The sequence below is a fragment of the Corythoichthys intestinalis genome, chromosome 22, assembly GCF_030265065.1.
Source record: "Corythoichthys intestinalis isolate RoL2023-P3 chromosome 22, ASM3026506v1, whole genome shotgun sequence".
In the NCBI taxonomy this organism is placed as follows: Eukaryota; Metazoa; Chordata; class Actinopteri; order Syngnathiformes; family Syngnathidae; genus Corythoichthys; species Corythoichthys intestinalis.
The window spans coordinates 27385140-27407932 of record NC_080416.1 but is presented as its reverse complement, the minus strand read 5'-3'; the positions used below and the strand labels follow the sequence as shown (position 1 = coordinate 27407932).

Genomic DNA, 22793 nt, shown 5'->3' with positions numbered 1-22793 from the left:
TTTACAGGATATTCTTTTTACCCAAGTACTTTCCCCAATTGCTAAATAAATGGCATGGTCATGACAAATAACTTGTGCTAAATGGAATATAAAATAATAAAAATCCATTTATTCAAGACGACATGGCAAAATTACTCCATAATGGTCAAAACAGTCGACTTTACCTTTACTGTCACACCTGCCGAACGATATTTTATGACACCTAAATCGGACATATGTCATTTCCCTTCCCCGGCTTCGGAGAATGTAAACAGACCAGAAGGAGTGACAGCTAGCCGACATGCTAACCCGAACCGAGGGATGTTTCAAAGTCTTCGAAGTGGAAAATCACACATAACTAGCCTGGATTATTTGACATGACGACCCGGTTGTCGAGTTTCTTTGCGGATCGGCAAACCGCCCGGCGGAGAGCAATTTACAGTTCGTTCCCTGGAGGAGGGTGGCTGGAATTGTTGTGTAGCTAACGTGCTAACAGCTAACTGCTAACGAGCGTGAGGATAGCTTTTTACATGCCTATCAATGATCAAACGTAAGTAGTCCTTTATTTAAAGGAATTTTATAGTGTTTACTTTGTAATCACTGTATTCGTATTTGACATAATACAAAACAAGATGTTTACTCACTTCCTTGCAAGTCCAATGGTCCCGCAGTAAATATCCACGGTGAATGGGAACCTTTTGAAACTCCAAAAAGGCGCATACGCCTCTCCCGCATACAGAATGATTTTTCTGCAGCCGTTTGGCTGGCGTGATGCAAAAAATAAAAGTATTAATCCGCAAAATCAGCTGAATCCTTCGTCCTCATACACAACAGTACACTGTAGCGTGAAGAGGACGTCTTCTACCGTACACGTCACAGCGCCCTCCTCCTCAATGCGAGACCGAAGCCGGAAGTCACTCATTTTCCTGGCGCGGGATTCAAAAAACTAAATAAATATAGCGATCGCTTCCACACACATCCAAGCGGTCCATATCATTCAGGAGCATAAAATACCGCGTGTATTATGAAATAAACATGCTTTTTCGTGTCACAAGCACTTTAATGCCGTTGATTTAGTATTTTATCTGTAGACACATCAAAATGTCTTTATTCAAAATGAGTACCGATACATTTTTCCCAAAAAAATCTTTAGTTAAGTCGTATTTTATTCTTTTTGAATCAGGGGTTAGGGCGCAATTGACAAACAACCCAAAGGATGAAAAAGTAACACAAAAGAAAAAAAAACAAAAATAATAATTTCAAGAAAAATGAAAACCATTCAAAATTAGCAATATCCACTCTAATAAAAATCCAAGCTAAATAAAACTAACTACAGTGGTACTTCTACATACAATCACATCGACATACAGTGTATTACAAAGTGAGTACACCCCTCACATTTCTGCAGATATTTAAGTATATCTTTTCATGGGATAACACTGACAAAATGACACTTTGACACAATGAAAAGTAGTCCGTGTGCACCTTATATAATAGAGTTAATTTATTTTCCCCTCAAAATAACTCAAAATATAGCCATTAATATCCAAACCTCTGGCAACAAAAGTGAGTGCACCCCTTTGAAAAAACGTAGAACCCTAAATGTCCAAATTGAGTACTGCTTGTCATTTTCCCTCCAAAATGTCATGTAAGTCGTTACAGGCGTGCTGTCAGCATTGCTGCAGAGATTGAAGAGGTGGGGGGTGGTGGTGGTGGTGGGGGGGGTCAGCCTGTTAGCGCTCAGACCATACGCCGCACTCTACATTAAATTGGTGTGCATGGCTGCAAACAGTTTGCTGAAGACATGTCAATAAAGCACATGGATTACTGGAACCATGTCCTATGGTCTGATGAGACGGGTGGGCTTTGTTGTGTACCGTCTTCAGAAGAGGCTTCCTCCTGCGGTGACAGCCATGCACACCAATTTGATGTAGAGTGCGGCATATGGTCTGAGCACTAACAGGCTGACCTCTTCAATCTCTGCAGCAATGCTGACAGCACTCCTGTAACGAGTCACATGACATTTTGGAGGGAAAATGAAAAGCAGTACTCAATTTGGACATTTAGGGATGTACGTTTTTACTTTTGTTGCCAGGGGTTTACATATTAATGGCTATATTTTGAGTTATTTTGAGGGGAAAATGAATTAACTCTTATATAAGCGGCACACAGACTACTTTTCATTGTGTCAAAGTGTCATTTTGTCAGTGTTGTCCCATGAAAAGATATACTTAAATATCTGCAGAAATGCGCGGGGTGTACTCACTTTTGTCGTACACTGTACGATTCTTTCGACATCCAACATACAATTTGACCCATCATTTGTCTCGAATTATGTCGACACGCTCGAAGTACAACGATTTATGACAGCATTGCAATTTCATTGTTTTCCCACATGACGGACACACGGCGGATATTCTTGTGAGAGAAATCAACATGGGTCTCAAGAAGATTAACATAGGTGGTGAAAAAAAAAGAAAAAGGTGATGCTTACCATTGAAATTAAAAAGCAAATGATAAAAAAAAAAATTGCGTGGTTTGCGTGTGAGTGAACTGGCTGGACAACATGGCCGGTCTCCTCCGACCTCCAGTCTCTATAAGTTAAAATGCTTTATTATTTCAGATTTATTATTATTATCATCATAACATTGGCAAGGAAGTCGCCAGCTTCGTCAGGTTTTTAATCATTTCTTTCAAAACTTGTGCAACGCAGCATGGCTGTTGTCCGCTGTAGCCGACACTAACAACAACATTGAAAGAGAAAGTAAAAACTTCCCACTCTTCCGCACCTCTCTTGCTCTCTCATCAGTCATATGGTACGTTCAGGAACAGCATGCAAAACAAAACTGCCACATAAGAACCAGATTCGTTATATTATTATTATGATGATTATTGCAATTTGTATTTATAATTTATTTTGCTGCATATATGTAATTGCTATTTGTAAGTTTTTGGGCTGTGGAACGAATTAATCAAATTATAATGTGTTCTTATGGGAAAATCCAGTTTGACATACGACCATTCCGACATAGAAACCAGGTCCTGGATAGAATTCAATTCGTAAACGATTATAGCCTTATTCTGTAGGCATTGAGGTGTGACAATTAAGGGTGTGCCATCTAAGGCACCCCACGATTCAATTCAATTACGATTCAGGGTGCTACAATTCGATTACCTTCACGGTATTAATGATGATCACGATTTTCGATGCATCTTTCCCCCCTACCTTTCAGGATTTCTTTTTGCTTACCTTGTGGCTACTTCATACTTTTAAGGAAGGTATATTTGCCAGTATTCATTAATTAAAGTCGCCAAACAAATTTTGTCCGTTAGGTTTAATTTCCAATCAACTAATGATCCAGCAGGAACAATGGAAACATGCCTGTACAACACAAAGCTAACCTTAAGTTGCTCTTTTTCACAAGAAGGTGCAAAAACATTTTTCAAAGGCAGTACTTATTCCTCTCAACAATAAAATAAAATTTGGTGGAATGAATCCCACATTTTCTGGAAACAAACATTAAGTGCCTTTAGAAATAAAGACTTTGTTTAACCAATATACAGTTGTACCTCTACATACAAAGTTCATTCATTCCAGGACCGTTTGTAAGTCAAAATGGTCGTATGTCAAGCAGGATTTCCCATAAGAATACATTATAATTCCATTAATTCGTTTGACAGTCCTGAAAACCTACACTAAATCCTTAATAAATACTGCTATTACTATTGCAAATAGCAATTACAAAGCGCAAAACATAAACATTATGACTATAAATCTAAATAATAATCCTAATAATAATAATACCTGTTTTGTAACAAATCGGGTTCTAATGTGGCAGTTGTATTTTGTGTGGTGTAGCCATCCTCGCCACGTGCGTCCCTTAATGTCTCCGCAAGGCAGACGCGCCTTGAATTTTGTTCCGTTAGCAGCGACTGTCATTAAGTTATTAGGGAAAATCATCGTTTTTGAACATTTATGAATCATAATCTAATCGTCACGTGTCAAATCTCGATGAATCTAAAAATCGATGTATTGGCACAATGCTAGTGTCAATATATCGAAGGTTTTGGGGTTTAGGTCACTTTCTGATTATTTCTGGGGCATTCACAGTTCACTTCATGTTAATTTTGAGTTGCTTCCTATTCATTTGGGAACATTTTTGAGTCACCTCCTTTTCAAAAACCCAGAATCGACAGGAAGTGTGGCCTGTAAATGCCCCAAAATCAACAGCAAGTAACCAAAAATCAACACGAAATGATGTGAAATGCCCCATAACGAACTCATTGGCTACCACTGATGGCCATAGACGTCCAATCTATTTGAAGTGTAAGTGATGACAGCGAATGAACATTCATTCATTCCCAGTTCAAATGGATTGGACGTCTACTAGTGATACTTAATTTAACTTAGAGCAAAGGGATTTCTGTTCATTAGTTGTGTTGTAGTATCGTATCGTGAGGCACCCAGAACTTTACACCCCTAGGCATATTAAGAATAAATCACCTAGCCTTCCATTGTCCTGACCACTGTGCCATAAAGCGTTAATATTAACTCATTGGCTGCAATAGACGTTCAGTCCATTTGAACTGTGAAGGCTTACAGTGAATGATCACTTACCAGCTAGCAACCTGTGCATTAAGATGACATTTTTCAGAAGTATGTTTTATGACAGTGGAAAACCTCTGAGGACTGACACACTTTTCTTAGGATGGAAAAGAACTTTCTAACATGAAAGATGGTTCATAAAATGACGTTACACTCCTGGCAAACAACAGAGTGGACATCATGACTTCTGTTTCTCATTTCCAGCGCCGTTCTTGCTCATATTCATCACTTCTCGTCTGTCAGAAACAGTGCAATTCAGATTGACGCTAAAACGGATTGTGACGCTCTTCGGCGTCGGTGGAGCACATGTATGATGTTGTTGTTGTTGTTTTATTTAGCGGACAGTCTGTTCTTTAGCTGTGCATCACACACATACACGGCCTGTCATCTGTATCGCCTCCTGTGTTGTAGGTTGGTGTGGGTTCCATTTGCCGGATGACTTGTGCCGTCTCGTCGCGCACACACATGCGCTTCACACCTTGTTATATGTCAGCCCTCCTCCGGCCCATCTGCGCCTTATTTGTCGCTCTTCCTTTTTTTGCGTGAAGCTGGAATCTCGCACTTGCTCGTGACTTGAGCGCACCATGCCAGCAGCACGCTCCTTCAAAGCGAGACCCTGTCGTCCGGTGTCGACGCGGTGCCGCGTGTGTGTGTTCTTTTGCGCGTACGTGTCGGACTTTTCCGCGACACTTTCCAGGAGCCGTACATTCATCCCAACTCGTCCCGAAGGCCCGACGCCACCCACGTCTGGCTTTTATTTTGAGTTCTCATCACTTGGATACACTCACCAAACACTTCATTAGGTATCTTTTCACTGTAAAATAGATCCAATTGACAAATTCTGTCTTTAGCGCGATGATTAATGGCAAATTGACGTCAATATGTCTGATCTTTATGGTTCAAATTTGGTCATAATTGGACAGTTTTGTTTTCAAAATCTCCAAAATAATATGCACTGAACTAACGTTCCTGCCAAGCTTATAAAGCACAGGGGGAAACCCTAGTATCAGTATGAAATTGATGATTTACAAGTGACCTTTGGTGCTAAATATGTGATAGGTTCCTGGCGAGTGTTCTCTATCACACAATAACGATAACTTAAATTCCTTGTAATTTTCTGTACTTGTTTCAAATCTGACTAATCTGACATTTCAGTAGGAACCCTGGAAATGCTAAAATGACCTGCTTTGACTTCAGTTTAGTGAGTAAGCCTGAGGGGTTCGGTGAAGGTTAAAGCGGTATTTTGGACATTAGGCTTAATCTTCGAGTTAGCAGGGGTTTAATTAGTTGCTGGAGTTGATTTCAACAAATTCCATGCAGTTATTTGCTAGTTTCAGGGCTCCGGAGTGGCTAAGCTAGCGCAGTCAATGGCTCCTTCCTAGCATGCCAATAAAAAAACGATACAGATCTACGAGCAGATCCACCATAGCCAAATAAATTCAAAACACAGATCATTGTTCCAAAACAACCATGCGGCCAAAACAATGTCACACCAAACTGCCCCAATTCATTTAATTCTGCAGGACTATTTTTTTTAGATACGTAATACGACCACAGTAAAGAGGAGTGCTTCGGCCACTGGTGCTCATGCTGCATTCGAGGAAGGTGGGAAGTCAGACTTATCCCGCTCAGAGGGTACCAGTTGCGACCTGAAAGCGTTCCAAGCAGGGGTCTCGTTAACCGAATACTTTCCGTCGTTGACAGATTTTTTAAAACGGTGACGGAAAAAACTGAAGTCCACCAGTCATTTTGACAGGTTGCAATTCACACCCCAGACCACAGGGTGGCGAGTGAGCATATTAATTAGCTATTGTCTCTCTTGATGCATGACGTCGTTGGCCTTACTCTGAAAAATGTCAAGGCAACTGAGTGTCCGAAGTTTCTTCAGAAAGCCCCAAAACGACGATGGTGTTGATAAAAGAGGTGAAAAAACAGGGACTGCACAAGCGGGCACGCAATTCAAGTCCATGCGCACCAGGAGGAAGGTGTAAGACTCCGTTCAGGCCACAGCAGGTGAACTGTTAATTTCATTGTTCCATAATGTAGCCTACCTTCTGGGGCCACAGTCAGCTGTTTTTGTCACTGCGGAGAAAAAGTTACATATTCATCTGCTTGATGTGTGATGGCACGGTGTGGATTCTCTGTTAAGCTTGTTCGGACAGAATATTAAATTAAAATGAATGAAAACTCAATACTATTGAATATGTTGAAGCGGTATGCAATGTTAAGAGTCTTGTTAGCTCGAATTGCTGTGTCCAGCCGCTGTAGCTCTTATAAAATTTTGCTCCCAAAGCTTTTGTGGCGCTGAAAAGGCCGTCTTTTACATTCAGTTGGACTCTCAATGTTATCGAAAGGTGCTAACTAAACTAGATATATCATAAACATACATGTGCAACACGAAAATGGCGTAAATTAATACTCAACGACACGGCGGCGGCGTTAACAGTGAGAGCGCGGGATGCAGTTGCTGTGTGCAGCTAACATGGTAGGATGTGTCTGAGAACTTTTGTATATGTCTTTACATGATCAAACTTAAGTAAATATTCCTTTCTTTAAAGAAAGTTTGGAGTGTTTACTCTGAAATCGCTGTATTCGCGGCCATTTTTAACGTTACGCGCATGCGCAAAACCGCAAGGTAGCAATTTTTGATGGGTTGCAAAATTTTGACAGAACACCGGAACGCGCGCGGCTCTTAAGTGTCTCTGTCATGTGACTGTGTCGTAGCCGCTAACGCGCTCGGCCAAATGGACATACAAGTAAGGAAGGTGAATTATGCCAGACAAAGGGTCACCACAATGTCATTATCATCATTTTAAAAATTTAAGTGACGGGTAAAAATAGATTATGACCGGATTTTTATGACCCTGTCAGTCAAAATGACAGACAACGAAAAAGTCTGGCGCAACCTCTGGTTCCAAGCGAATGTAAACGGCAAAGATGGCTGATCGAGAAAAGTTATTTTTTATTTTGGCCACCAAAAGACATTTTGACCTCGAGCAAAGCTGCCCTCTTGTAAGCAATCAAATAGTTGAGGCGTTCCAACGATATTTTCCAGATCGGATGTTGGAAACTCCCACCTTCCTCAAATGCAGCATCAGTCTGCTGAGTTAACTGACAGCTACCAACATGGCGAAATGTTGTGGAAACAGACAGAAGAAATGGGCAAAGGAAAGTTTCCCAAATTCCCTATGAAGAACGAGGAACAATATAAACTGGTTACTCGCTGCTGGCTATGACATAAAAAATCAGCGGTGAAAACAAATGATGTGATATCACGCCGTCCTGCCCCTCTGCAGAGCTTCTGGATTACAAATGTTGCTCTTCATACTGCAATTATTAACATACGATGGTAAGTTTTAATACCTTTATCCTGAAAACATAGACAACACTTTTGATTGCATGGGTCATCGATGATTTTCATGTGTGCAATGTGCATATGTTGTTTTTTATTGGCATGCTAAAATGGTCCAAATGACTGGGGCTAGCTTAGCCACTCCAGAACCCTGAAACTAGCAAATAACCAGCAAACTACGCGGAATTTGTTGAAATCAACTCCACCGACGAATTAAACCCTAGCTAACTCGAAGATTAAGCCTGATGTCAAAAATGCTGAACCTCCCCTTTAAGAAACGCAGAGCCCTTTTTTGTACGCTGACTAAATCTTGGCAAAGTGGCAATTTAGACTAGGTTTTGGACTGATTTGCTCTCAGTTTACAGACTTTATTCCATTTCTTTCAACTGCTGGTCCTCTATCTAATGGAAAGAGAAATCTGTTTGCTCAGTGGAAGATTGCAAAAAAAAAAAACTTTTGCGTCATGAAAATAGTATGTGATGCAAGAATGCGACAATAATATGAGAATGTAGACATGAAAACAAAAAGAACATTGTGAAATGAAATGAGTTTCATTTAATTTATCAGCGTGAAAATCAACAGAAAAGGGCAAAAATATTTGTAGTGAATAAGAAATATGGAAGAGATTTTAACAGGAATTCACTTAGATGTTAGCTTGCTAGTTTTGAATTTGTTAAAAATGGCTTCATCATGAAATTCCGAAGTGTTCAGTGAATGCACCTGTGAAACTTTGGGTTCGATACCTTTGGCAAGGTTAAGAACCACTGGACTAGCGTGTTTTATAAAGATAAAAAATCAAGGGCCTAAGAGAAATTAAGTTTAAAAAAAATTTTTTTTTTTAAAAACACGTTTCAAAACAAGTGGTACCTCAAGAAGAAATAGTCGTTCCGGCTTTTGTATCATGAGTTTTTTTTTTATAATGAATAGCATTTTACATTAAATCACCTAATTCATTCCAAGCGCTCCTGAAACGCCACATTAAACTTGAATAAATATAAATGTATTACATGTAACTAGTTTGTTAGTTTCCATTCTACAGACGTTATCACATGACCTTGGGCAGCCATTGATCGTTATTTCATCTCGCTGTTTGTGCCTTGATAAGGCATCACATGTAAGTTATTCTTTTGTCTCATATGCGGGCCATTATTGAATAGAGTGCCATTTGTGGCCCCAGTATAAATTAGGCTGTATTTTCACTAACGTTTGACGAATACTTATTTAACTTTTTTTGTGTGTGTGTATTATCAATTGCCGTCCATTGTAAATTCAAGGGTACAGGCTCCTAACATCTTAATTGACATCAGGTAAAAGGATGTTATGGAATTTTGCTATGTCCCCAGCCTCAGCCTATAAAATAACTAACATAAGTAGAAAAAAAGGCCAAAATAATTTTTATGATTTAATGTCACAGATAAACTTTAATCGTGTTGTTTTTTTAAATTAAAATATATTATTTAATTTTTAAAAAATGTTTTCTGTTTGTCCCCAGTGTTACTGTCCACTCTGTTGTGTTAGTGTCCCTTTAAGAAAATTTCCCATTTATTAGTGACATCACTTTTCTGCGATTACATCACACCAGTGGCGGGAAATTCAACTGCAGCCAGCAATTTTTAGTTTTTATTAAATATGAAAATAAAAATCCGATTTTGCAGTTTTATGAAGTACTTTCAGTGTGGACGATCATAACGTGTCCACTCTGTTAAAGCTATACATCAAAGAATTGAATCATTTCAAAAGGTTTACTTATAAAATGATAGATTTCTCATCAAATATCCACCAATGTTGGCTATTATACTCGCAAAGCTAGGCTGAGTGCTATCTTTAGCACAAAATGTCCTCTCTGTTAGTGTCCACTCTGTTACGTCCAAATGGCACACTATAAAAAAAGACCCATACATAAGCAATATATACTGTATTTTGTATGTTTACACTTATAGTCAAACAGAGTTACATTATCTTATTGTAGTACGTATGTATGATGAATAATTTTTCGTAATATGAAGCCAAAAACATTTCTTCAAAAAAAATTTTTTGCGTACCAAAGCTTTTGTATCTCGTGGTACCACTGTCCTACCATCTCATCACTAACCAAAATTTCAGGGACCACCCTAATAAGCGTAGAGCATTCAATTATGTACCTAATGAGGTGTCCAGCAAGGCATCGCTTCACAACAAAAACATTTAATGGAAAGAGAAGCAAGCTTCTCACTCATCTTGTTGACATCAGAAAGTGTGAATGCAGCCTGTGTGCGGAAAATGTGAATAAAGTCCTCCTAGAATGAAACTTTCACAATGGAAGCGAGAGACGCTGAATCAAAGTCCGGAGCCTCGCAGTGTGACTCACTTGGGGCCATTTGATCATCTTTGTAGATGAGCTGTCAGGCGCTCGCTCTTCACTCCTCCACCTTCTCTGATCATGACTCACACCACCTCACTTCCTTCACGAATATAACCACATGTTCTTGCCACGGGGGTTGGAGTAGGGGGGTCGCCACGTCCTGCCTGGAACGTCGCGTGAATTGGAGAGGAGAAAAATTGAGGAGGCGGAGGTGTTGGCGGCTCGCGTCATAACGTTGCCGTGTTGCCTCCGCAGGTACTACTACAACAAGAGGATCCTCCACAAGACCAAAGGCAAGAGGTTCACCTACAAGTTCAACTTCAACAAATTGGTGCTGGTCAACTACCCCTTCATCGACATGGGCTCAGGTACGCATGTGCAACCTCACCTTTTGTCTGCTATGTCAATCCAACAAATCATGTTCAATTGCTAATTCAGTACACTAAAAAACAGCAATAAGCCATGAGGTTATTGTCATCAATTTAAATTGTATCATACATCCCCAGTGCTCATGCCGACCCACATGCCCAGATAAAAAAAATACTTCACAAAAGCCAACAACTTTTCCCAAAATTTTTCTCAAAGATACTGATGTCAAAGGTAAGGACTGTTTGTCCCCAAATTTTGGAATAAAGTGTTTACATGCGCGCCGATCAATCGGCATAAACCACTCCTCTCGTTCTGAATAGAATCTTGATCAAAATGGGCTGGATTGGGTTAGAATACTCTGAAAAGGGTGTGTGCATGAAGCATTTTTTTCCCCCGCCCAGGCTTTTATTTCAAATAGAAGTGTCCATGTAATATTACCACATGTTACTGTTGTCAGGAGGAGCAAGCTGGGATACTCACATTTTATTGGCTAATATAGTACCGTCATTCATAAAATACAACACTTATGATGGCTATTTCCTAGAAAGATTAACTTTTATTTCGATTTTCTCCACGATTAGACACACCCAAAAAAAAAAAAAAAAAAAGTTTTTTTCAATTTGTTAACAAGATTATGGGATGGTCATGGTAAAAGTATTAAGCTTCATGACCAGAGTTGGACATCGAGCATTGAGCATCGATGGGACACGGTTCTAACACTCCAGTTTGCCCCGAACCATTATTACATTTCATTTCTATTTTTCGATGCCCTGACCGCCGAGCGGGGAAAAAAATGCTGCCTAAGTGCCATATGCAAAGCTAGCTGAGTGCTACGTAGTTGACACGCTGCACCGTGACAGCCAGATCTTCTTCTGCTGTCCCAGCGACCCGACCTAGGATTAAGCAGTAGATAATAGATGGATGGAATAGTATGAGAATAAATCGTATTATTACATCGGGCTATGGTCGATATCACATGTAGATAGAACTAGATGCGAAATGACAGACTCGACGGTGTTAGAACATATAAAGAGAACTAGACGCGAAATAACACTCGCTGGCGTTAGTAAACAGCCACCATCTTAAAGCAGTAGACGCCTCCGTTAAAATCAACAGTATTAAAATGATTTTTTTGGGGGGGAATCTGTTGTGTTGCTTATTTAGAAAGAAGCAGCAATATGAAGCATTCGATTACTTTTTTTTAATGAACTCGTAGCAGTGAAAACATAGCATCACATCACGTAGCATCTCTTCTTCTCCGCATTATACGTACACTCCTACAAAGCCACTCACTGGCCTAACTGGTATTGTCACAACATAAACATTGCATGTGTCTGTTAAACACAACAGAATCGGTTTTACAAATAAGGAAATCTTATTATTTTGCCTCATCTACAGGAAATTAAGATTAGTAGAAGAATTTATACTAATGCCTCGTTGTAGCTCCGAGCTAAGGTACATGTATGGCAAAAGAATTTAAGTAAATGTTTTCTCCATGCTTTTGAAAAATAAACATCTTTGTGAAAGTGCACTCCTGTTGAAAGAAACGTCATCACATTCGAGTTCAAAGTCTGATATTTATATACAAGTTAAAAATGTCCCTGTGAGAAGTTCATATAAATCATAAATTTCATATTAATTGTATTAATAATAAATAATGATAATACATTTTAAATTAATATAAACAATATAATAATACTATTTTAAAATCATATAATTAAAAAAAATCGAAGTGAAGACATTAACTCATTCACTCCCAGCCATTTTCACCGGTGCAACCCCTTTCACTCCCGGCCGTTTTAATGGATTTAGACTGATTTTGCAAGGCCCACAGAAAATTCTGTGCTGTTGCTATATGAACACGGAACCCATCAAAAGAAAGATTAGACTCTCTTCTTCCAGCAGGAAAAAAAACTGTTCATATCTTTTTACATTGTTTAGAAATCAGCATTAGAAAAAAGCTTAGTTTGAGCAATTTTCCAATTGAGTAATTGAGCTTTTTGTAAAATCATGCATTTCAAACATAACTTTGACTTTAACACAGCTATCTTTTGCTTTTGTGACATCCCAAACATCTGAATAATGTTTTCATTCTACAAAATAACATAAACAACAAGACAAATAGAGATTTTGATAGCAAAGTAACAATTTATTTACATATAACTAAACTATTGAACTGAGAGATGACGGTGTTGTGGCCGCGACAGCCGGGGTAAACTTTTCCCTCATCGCCGCCTGTCTCATCAAGATTGTTTTTTTTTTGAGTCTTTCTTTTGTGGTGACCACTGCCTCGTGGCGGAGTTCGCCTGGGGCACTTGTGTGGGGCATGTTGTGTTCCTGGGGGAGGGGGGGGGGACTGGTTTGGCTGTGCGCGTTTCCGGCTTCGACTCAACATGATCGTCCATTCGGTCGTCTTCTGCCGGCACCCCGGCCGTTCGTTCCATTGAATCGGGTTGCTGGTCTTACCAAATGCGCTACTGCCCTCAAGTTGCCAGTTTTATTGCTTAAAAATGCATTTTCAGCATTGTGCTTTGGAGCGAAGTTGCATCAGAACCTAGAGATGTCTCTGGTGAAAAAAAAAAACGTAAAAGTCGCATACATACATTTTTGGGACATAAAAATAGAACGTATTCATACGTTTTTGGGAGCAAATGAGTTAATATAAACTAATACATTTTTAAACTATAGATTTTTTTAACCTGCCTTTTTTTTTTTACCCTGCCTCTCAAAAGAATCTGAATAAAGAATCGTTCGGAATCGAAACATGGGACCGCAATCAAAACCGGAATCGTTCAATTTGAAACAATTCTCAACCCTATTCATGATACTATAAGACAGTTTGAAACATTCATGGTTAACAGATTTACTCTCAGGCTATTTCGACACTATTGTAACATGCCGAAATTTCACCTTCACTAAATAAAAAAATTGAGAAAATAATGCTCCATCTTCATCAGAACAGTCAGTTAGCAACATGGCTTGCGCGTCAGGTGGCAGAACACTTTACATCCACTCTGTTCCACACGGTGGACATTATTCTTTTAACGATCAATAAATTGCGTCGTGATGTGCGTGATGTCATCATGTCATCATGACAACTTCACCCACACGCTCCCTCCCCACTGAAGTGGTCTCTGTGTTCTGTTCCAGTGCAAACAGGGCCCATATGGAGCTGACTTAAGTGCGGCACGATACTTTAATTATAGCGCGTGTGTGTGTGCGTGATGTGGCCCACGCATGTTGTGATGTTACATGCACATGCGCGTGCCCACGTCAATCTGTGTTGATTGTTGCGTTAACACATTTACACACACGCTCATCATTACTGGAGACACTTGTGTAGACACACACACACACACACACACACACACACACACACACACACACACACACAATGGAAGACCACTGGGGAAAGGAGAGAAGCCCAGCCCATGTTTGTAATGGCAGCGAGAGCAACTTTTCCAGTATTTAATTCTGGCATGCGTACGCAGGCCAAAAATTTATTGCAGTGCCACAGTCTTGCAGGAAGGAGCGCCAAAAGGGGGGATGGTGGTGTTAGAGCTGAGGGAAGGGGCACCCATCTTGGATCCATTTTCTCCAACTATTTGTTTTGAATTAATCAGCTCTATTGTTCAGGGAGAACCCCGCTTTATCGCAGAGAATATGTTCGAGACTGTCTGATCAGCAAAAATCTTCCAATATAACTTTTTGTTGACGTTTTACCACACTAAAATGCATTCAAAGTTGAAACTCTTTTGCCAGTTCTTGCTCTTGCTGCATTACTAGTAGTTTTTCGCAAAACAAAAGCGATATTTCACACATTTGGACAAAGGTGTGTTTCCGTTGAAGGTTGTCTTTCAAAACTCTTGTTAAGTCTCATCCCATGGAATTTTACAGATGGAAGATGGATGCTAAAAACCTGTTGCTTTTAAAGATGTGATCATGTGACTGAGTACGTCATGTCCTGTGCCATATAGGCATGACACTCTTAAGTGTAGGGCTGCAGCTATCGATTATTTTAGTAGTGGATTAATCAATGAACTAGTTAATTTGAATAATCGGATGAGGAATATAAAGTTATTAAAATACATGAGTTGAGCCTCAAATGGATTAAAAAAATAAATAAATAAATGAGAATCTTAGTAAAATAAAAGAACAATTGGCTAATTTACATAGCAAAAGTCCGCTAGCTTAAATGCTATAAAATGTTAACCTTTTTTTTTTTTTTTTTTTTTTTTTTTAAATAATGCTCTTAACAAATGGTTCAAACACATATTCCCACAAAAAACGGCTATGTATACCTATACACTGAATTACGAATGCATTAAAAAACATTCGCAACAAAAACTTAGCTTATGTTGGTCTTAACAGAGAGCAGCTGGATTCAGCAAAGCCACTAGAGGGCAGTGTATCCACCCAAATCAATAAAACAAAATGTAAACACTTTCAAAGCAAATCATTGCAACAACTTTAATTAAACGAATACTCGAAGCAGCAAAATTTAATTGGAATCTTTTTTTCCTAATCGAATTACTCGAGTTAATCGATTAATCGTTGCAGCACTATTTAAGTGTTTTGATAACGAAATTATGGATGCTCCAATCGCATATTTTTGCGCCCGAGTCAGAGTCACCGGATTTGGAGAATCTGATGATACCAAGTAGAGGTGTGCAAAATTTCCGATTCTTAGATTATTCGCGATTTGGCCGTGGAAGATTCGAGAACGATTCACAAACATCCAAATTCCGATTATTGAAATATGCCAAGTAAAGCGGAAGTACAACACTCAGCGCGCCGCGCGGTCTTCGGAATGAGGAACGGAGCGAGAGTAGCTAAACATCATGCTTCTCATTACCCGGCCCCACGGGTAATGCCAATGCTCAACTCACGGCTCTAGCTCAACTCATGCCACGTTTTTGGCAACTCATGCCAAAAACACAACAACATACCTGACTGCTGCCGAAAAGCTGCTACAAAGTACATCCACGTAATGTTACGGTAGATATCATTTATATAGGAGTAGATGCCTTATAGATTCGGTAGCGTTAGCAGCACATCTACAAAAAGCTAGATGCGGGCGTTAGTAAACGGCCGCCATCTTAAAGCAGTACACTTCCCTGCAAGGCTGTTGTAGCGAGCCTTCCAAGCAAACCTAATTAACTTTTTTATCTAAAATACTCCTAAATCGGTAAAATATTGACTTGAATCTATCTTTAAAATAGTTTTAAAACTTTCACATGTCGAAAGTAGACAAAAGGGAAATTATGGAATAACGGGAGCAATTTTAACAACTTTAACGGTTGATTCACAACATTAAATTAATTGAATGTAGTTTAAAGCTGCTGATACAGAATGGGGACTGGAGTTTTTTTTATTTACTGTTATTTTTGTATATTTGTTTACTGCTATATGTTAACTTGATACTGAAATAGTAGTTTGCTTTAGCCTGAGAGTATTTTTGAACAATTTTGGAACTAATGTACAAAACATTAAATAAAAAAAAAAATTTTTTTTAATTTAAAAAAAGGAGGGGGGTGCATCAATAATCGTTTTATAATCGAATCGGAGCCTCTGAATCGTAATCGTAATCGAATCGTTAGGTGCCCAAAGATTCCTAGCTCTAATACCAAGTATGGATCCGAAGCCGAAAAAAAAGTTTTATTTGTTTTTATTCAAACAAAACTTTCATACATGTTAGAGTACTGTACTTTTTACAGTAATATTTGAGTGTTGTGGAGTATAAAACGTATATATTTTTTTAATATCTTTTGGCAATACTATTGTCTTTCTTGATTATTTTGTTACTTTTTAGCACTTTAAAAGTAGAAAAAATATGTTAATTAGGCCTGAATCATATTGGAAAATTTTTTTAACATTGCGATATATACAGTGAGGAGCACAAGCATTTGCACCCCTTGTGATTTTGCGAGTTCACCCACTTAGAAAATAGGCAGAGGTCTGAAGTTTAAATCAGATGCATTCCCACTTAGTGAGACATAATTTTAAAAAAAAAAAAAAAACTCTCATTGTATGATTTTTTTTTTTTTTGGTATAATTTATTTGTAATTTACTGGGTTCAGAAGTATTTGTACCCCTGAGAATCAGCAATAATTATGACACTCAGAGTTGTTAGTCTACCTTAAAAAAAAAAAAGTCCACATTTACACCATGAGTAACCACCTACCCGCCACCCGTTTGAGCTCATTATTGTCACCTGTGCACCCCACAGTCAGTCATAAGCCAACTGCTACCATGGGCAAGACCAGAGCGCTTTCAAAAGACACCTGAGAAAAAATTGTTGGGCTCCACAAAGCTGGAAAAGGCTATGGGACAATTGGGAAGCAGCTTGGTGAGAATAAATCAACAGTTGCAGCAATTGTTAGACAATGGAAAAGGCTAAACATGACTAATAATCTACCTCGGAATGGGACTTAATGAAAACTCTCTCCTCGTGGGGCATAACTCATGATGAGAAAAGTGAGAGCTCAGCCTAGAACTACACGGCAGGAGCTGGGCAATGACATGAAGAGAGCTGGATGCACAGTTTCAAAGGCTACTATCAGTAGAACACTACGGTACAATGGTTTAAAATCATGCATTGTTCAGAAGGTTCCCCTGTTGAAGCCAGTACTTGTGAAGGCCCGTCTGAAGTTTGCCCGGGATTATCTGAATGATGCGGGGGGGTTCATGGGAGAAAGTTATGTGATCAGATGAGACCAAAGTAGAACTTTTTGGCGCAAACTTTACTCATCGTGTGCGGGGGGGAAAAGGATTAGTACAATCCCAAGAACACCATCCCCACTGTGAAGTATGGGGGTGGAAACCTCATACTTTGGGGCTGCTTTTCGGCAAAGGGGACAGGACGACTGTACTGTATAAAGCAGAGGGTGAATGGTGAAATGTATCGTCAGATTTTGAGCCACTACGTCCTTCCCTCAGCCAGAGACTTGAAGATGTGTAGTGGCTGGATCTTCCAACATGACAATGATCCGAAGCACACAGACAAGCTGACCAAGGAGTGGTTGCGTAAAAAGCATACAGTATCAAGGTTCTGGAGTGGCCTAGCCAGTCTCAAGGTCCCAATTCAATAGAAGGTCTATGGATGGAGCTGAAACTGAAACTATTTTCAACGACCGCCCCGAAACCTGACAAGATTTGTATAGAGGAATGGGCCAAAATCCCCATTTCCGCATGTGAAAACCTGGTGAAGCACTGCAGAAAGGGTCTGACCTCTGTAATTGCAAACAAAGGCTTCTGCACTAAATATTAGCACTGATTTTCTCAGGGGTACAAATGCTTATGAACCCCAGTAAGTAACAAATAAATTATTGAAAAATTAATCGCAACATCATTTTTCATTACATCACCTTTAACGCCATACTTTTAATCACTCTCCATAACATTCATATACTTCATATGAGAATCCACTCAAATTCACTCACGCTTTGACGCTCACACTGTCGAGAAAAGCCTCTGGACAACGAAGATTGACTAAACAAAGATTTACACATTTCTGCCTTTGATCGCAGAGCAACAGAGCCTTCACTCATCAGATCAAAGCTACAAACCTGTCAGTCATCATTAACTTTTAAGTATCAATCTCCATCTTCACTGCTGACTAGGGGTGTGACAAAATATCCAAATGGTGATATATCGTGATACTTTGTATCCCAAAAGGTTATCGATATGCTCCTGCAAGAACCGAGATTTTAAAAAGGTGTCAATGTCTTTAAAAAAAAAAAAAAAGGGACCATTTAGACTGGGAACGTTCGTTCGTTCGTTCAAAACCAGACCATTCACAGTCATTCGGTCCGATTTTCGGGGCATTTACAGGTCACTTGCTGTTCATTTTAGGGAATTTACAGGTTATTTCCTGTTGAGTTTGAGTCACTGCCTATTCATTTGGGTGATTCCCAGGTCACCTTCTGTTCTGTAACTCAAAATAAACAGGAAGTGACCCATAAAATACCCCAAAATCAACAAGAAGTAACTGAAAATCAACAGGTAATTGACCTTAAATGGGCCAAAATTACCTCATTGCCTGGCATTGGCTGCCACTGACGGCCATAGACGTTCAATCGGTTTGAAGTGGGAGGGATGGCAGCGAATTCGTTCATTCGCTGTCATCCCTCCCACTTCAAACGGATTGGACGTCTACTAGTGATAAGCTGATTCCAATTCACAGCAGAAGCTTGTGTTTCTGTTTATTAGTTGTTGGTCAGAAAATCATTCTAGGATATTCTACAAATGTATCGATAACCGTTGTATCGCCATATCGTCAGATTATCGTTATCGTGAGCTTTGTATCACAAATCGTATCGTGAGGTACCAATAGGTTCCCACTCCGACTGCTGACCAAGTAAAGCAGCAGGAGGGTGAATGAGAGGCTATGCGATCATGAAGCAAAAACCATCAATATATGTTTTTCAATTAAAAAAACAATCCTTTTCACCCGATTCCGATCCTCTGAAAAATGGCGCGATCTGCCCGCTTTCAGTTCACATGACTGGATTGGACATCCCTCATCGAAATATCTAGAAAAAACCCATAATAGCGTAAGAACTTTTTGTGATATTTGACTGTTTTGTGAAATTCAGGTTTTCGTTGCGAAATTTAATTTTTTTGTTTACTAAGGATAATGGAAACTGTTTTTCAGGAAATGACAGACCATTGTAGATCGCTTATTTCTCACTCCCAGTTGAACTGACTGTAAAATTGGGTTCACAAAACAAAAGACAATTAAATAGTGTGTCTTTAAACATCAACATGTTTAAAACACGATTTTGGCCAACGGAAGTCCGGAAGTTAGCAAGATTGACACGTTATTTACAAGCCACTTTAAAACGTGGGGGAGCAACGTGTATTTCACAATGTGCATTTCACTACCTATGTTTCAACAATAATGAAAGTTGGATTTTTGTTGGGGGGGAAAAAATAATTCTGTCTCCCTAGCATTTCCCGCTCTTATGATTTTTATTCTTGTAGCTTCCAGCAAACATTCCCTGTCTTGGCGTCAGATGCATTGATGCGACGCTTGTGGTATTATTTGTCTTCTCCTGCCCACAAATTCCCAAACAAGTAAAGTTTTGTTTGCGTGGCCAAAACCTCACATGGTTTGTTCTTAATGATATTTTTATGGTCTGTTCCAGAAAACAATTAGAAACAAAGCAGCAGTGAGTCACTGTGAAAGGCTGATGTTTATGTACATGGCTAAGAGGTCCCGCTTTGCTCATTTCAATTTCTAATCGCCTCCCCCACTCCTTTCATCGCAGGTCGCGGCGTCCCGCAAAGCGCACCGCCGGTCCCGACCGGAGGCACCCACTTCCGCTTCCCTCCCTCGACCCCATCGGACGTGCTGTCATCCAGCGAGGAGCTTCGCAGCCCTGGCGTGTTTAGTGGCGTGGCGCGTCGCATGGCCCGCGGTTCCGTCAGCGACTGCAGTGACGGCACCTCCACCAACTCCGAGCTGGAGGAGGCGGTGGGGGCGGAGGAACGAGGCGTGGGCCCAGAGAGAGCTTTCAGGGGGCTCCTGCCGCCCCGTCTGCCTCACGAATCCCTCTTCAGGCTCTACGGCGGCGCTCCCAGACCTCACAGAGTCCACCCGGAGCCGCTGTCTCCTTTCCCGGTGTCCCCCCTGCCGGGTCCTGGAGGGCTACTGGCCCCGACTCTGTCCCCGGCCCTTTCCATGACCCCCACCCCACACCTGTCTTACACCCCTTCTCCGTCCCTCCCCTCCCCCATGATGGGCTCCCACTTCTCCTTCAACCCAGAGGACATGAAGCATTACCTTCAGGCCCACACCCAATCAGTGTACAACTACCACCTCAGCCCCCGCGCCTTCCTCCACTACCCCAACATCGTCATCCCGCAGCCCCATCGCCCCACCCCGGAGAAACCGGTTCCCCATCATCTGCACGGACCTCCCATGACACTCTCCCATTCACTGGTCGGGCAGCCTGTAGGCGGCGGGGGCGAGGAGGCCTTCAAGTTCAAGCTGCAGCCACCGCCTCTTGGGCGCAAACAGAGGGAGGCGGTAAGCTCGCTGGCGGCATCATCGTCCACGTCTTCTTCGGCGGGACAGTCCTCGTTATTCACGGCAGCGCCCAAGATCAAGGTAAGGACTCGGGATGTCCCGATCACATATTTATGCACCCGAGAAATTACAATTTCTGGCCTGATATAAAGTGTTCGGATCGGGTAAATCCATTGTATGAACCTTTGGCTACGTTCATAGTACTACAATGTAAAATGGGATTTCTTTGCCCATATGCGACACGTATCTGATTTCTTTCACGGAGTGTGAACAGTCCCAATTCAGATTTTTTTTTTTCAAATCCAACCTGGCATAGTTCATAGTTGCCTATAAATTGAATATCTGTCTGACAAACATGCAGTATGAACGCGATACGTTGGCATGCAACCTATTTACGGAAGGAAAAAATAATCAATTTAAAAAAATAAAAACTGCCACAAGCAAGCAATGTAAAAAACGTTTTCCTTCTTGATACCACAGGAAAATACTACATAGTAATACCTAATATAGGTAGCATAAAATCCTCAAAAGTGCAAAGGTGGCGACCTCTCAAAGGAACAGTAGAGTATATACTTTGGTAAACTATGTGACACGTGACACATTCCATTGACCTAAAAGTCGCATCTGTTTTTGCACTGTGAACGGCTACACAAAAGAATCGTAATCGGACAATAAGTCGCATTTTTGGGGGAAATTTACTTGATAAAATCCAACACATAGAACAGATATGTCATCTTGAAAGGCAATTTAAAATAAAAATACAATAGAGAACAACATGCTGAATAATTGTACAGTACGATAATGTCACATGAACGAAATGCGGACGTGGCCGGTATGTTAACGTAACATAGCAATTAAGAGTTATTCAGATAACTGTAGCATAAAGAACAGTCTTTGAAGTTTACCAAGTTTACCAAAACCATCAGTGTCACTTCAAAACACCAAAATAACATGTGAAATGATATAATAATGTCTTAATAATTTCACACATAAGTTGCTCCAGAGTATAAGTTGCACCCCCAGCCAATCTTTTGGGGGGGGGGGGGGGGGTAAAAATACGGTAACAAAAAAATCCAAATTGAATCTCGCACCCTGTGTGCTGTGGACATCCCATTTTCATCCAAAGTGAAGGGGGCTCTATTGATTCTGTGAAAGAGTATCAATCTCAAAACTATCAAAGGATTCTAGCGAGAAATATTCTCTTTTAGGCACAATCATACATACAGTACAGCAGGCGTCGGGAAACTTTTTGACAGAGAGAACCAAAACATCCAACATATCTTAAAATATGATTCCATGAGAGCCATACATTGTGGGCAGTGTTTTTTTTTTCGTGAGCGCCTTTGAGTTGTGACTGAAATAAATCTTTGGAAAACAACAACAAAAGCCTGACATCGTTACTTGTGATGTTACAATTAGGGCTGCAGCTATCGATTATTGTAGTTGTCGATTAATCGATGCACTAGTTAGTTCAAATAATCAAGTAATCGGGTAAGGAACATAGAAAATTAAAATACCTGAGCTGAACCTCAAAAGGTATATAAAAAATAAATCAATAAATGAGGATCTAAGTACAAAAAAAAAAAAAAAAAATTGGCCAACTTGTATAGCGAAAGTCTGCTAGCTTAAATGCTACAAAATGCTAAGGTTTTTTTTTTTTTTTTTTTTTTTTTTTACAATGATCTTAACAAATAGTTCAAACACATATTCCCGGTAAATATACCAATAAACTACAGTGGGGAGAACAAGTATTTGATACACTGCCAATGGGTTTTCCCATTGGCAGTGTATCAAATACTTGTTCTTCCCACTGTAAATTACGACTGGAAAAAAAAAAAAACATTAGCTTGAACTAAAACTTAGCTTGTTGGTCTTAACAGGGACAGCTGGATTCAGCAATGTGAAATTAGACTACACTAGAGATCAGTGTATCAATAGATTTAAATGATTTTAAACACTTTAAAAACACCATTACCAACTTTAATTAAAAAAAATACTCAAAGCAGCAAAATTTAATGCGAATCTTTTTTTCTAATAAAATTACCCGAGTTAATAATTGAATTGTTGCAGCACTAGTTACAATCGTTGCTCAGTTGGACACTCACCCCTTGGA

General features: G+C 39.9%; 1 protein-coding gene across 1 annotated transcript in view; it reads left to right on the top strand.

Moving 5' to 3' along the window:
* LOC130910297 (ETS domain-containing transcription factor ERF-like) overlaps positions 1 to 22793 on the top strand; it is a 79574-nt gene that overhangs the window by 51953 nt on the left and 4828 nt on the right. Inside the window, exons 3-4 of the mRNA XM_057827464.1 lie at positions 10534 to 10646; positions 19920 to 20761. Coding sequence (XP_057683447.1) covers positions 10534 to 10646; positions 19920 to 20761 — 955 coding nt within the window. The remainder of the gene's footprint in view (positions 1 to 10533; positions 10647 to 19919; positions 20762 to 22793) is intronic.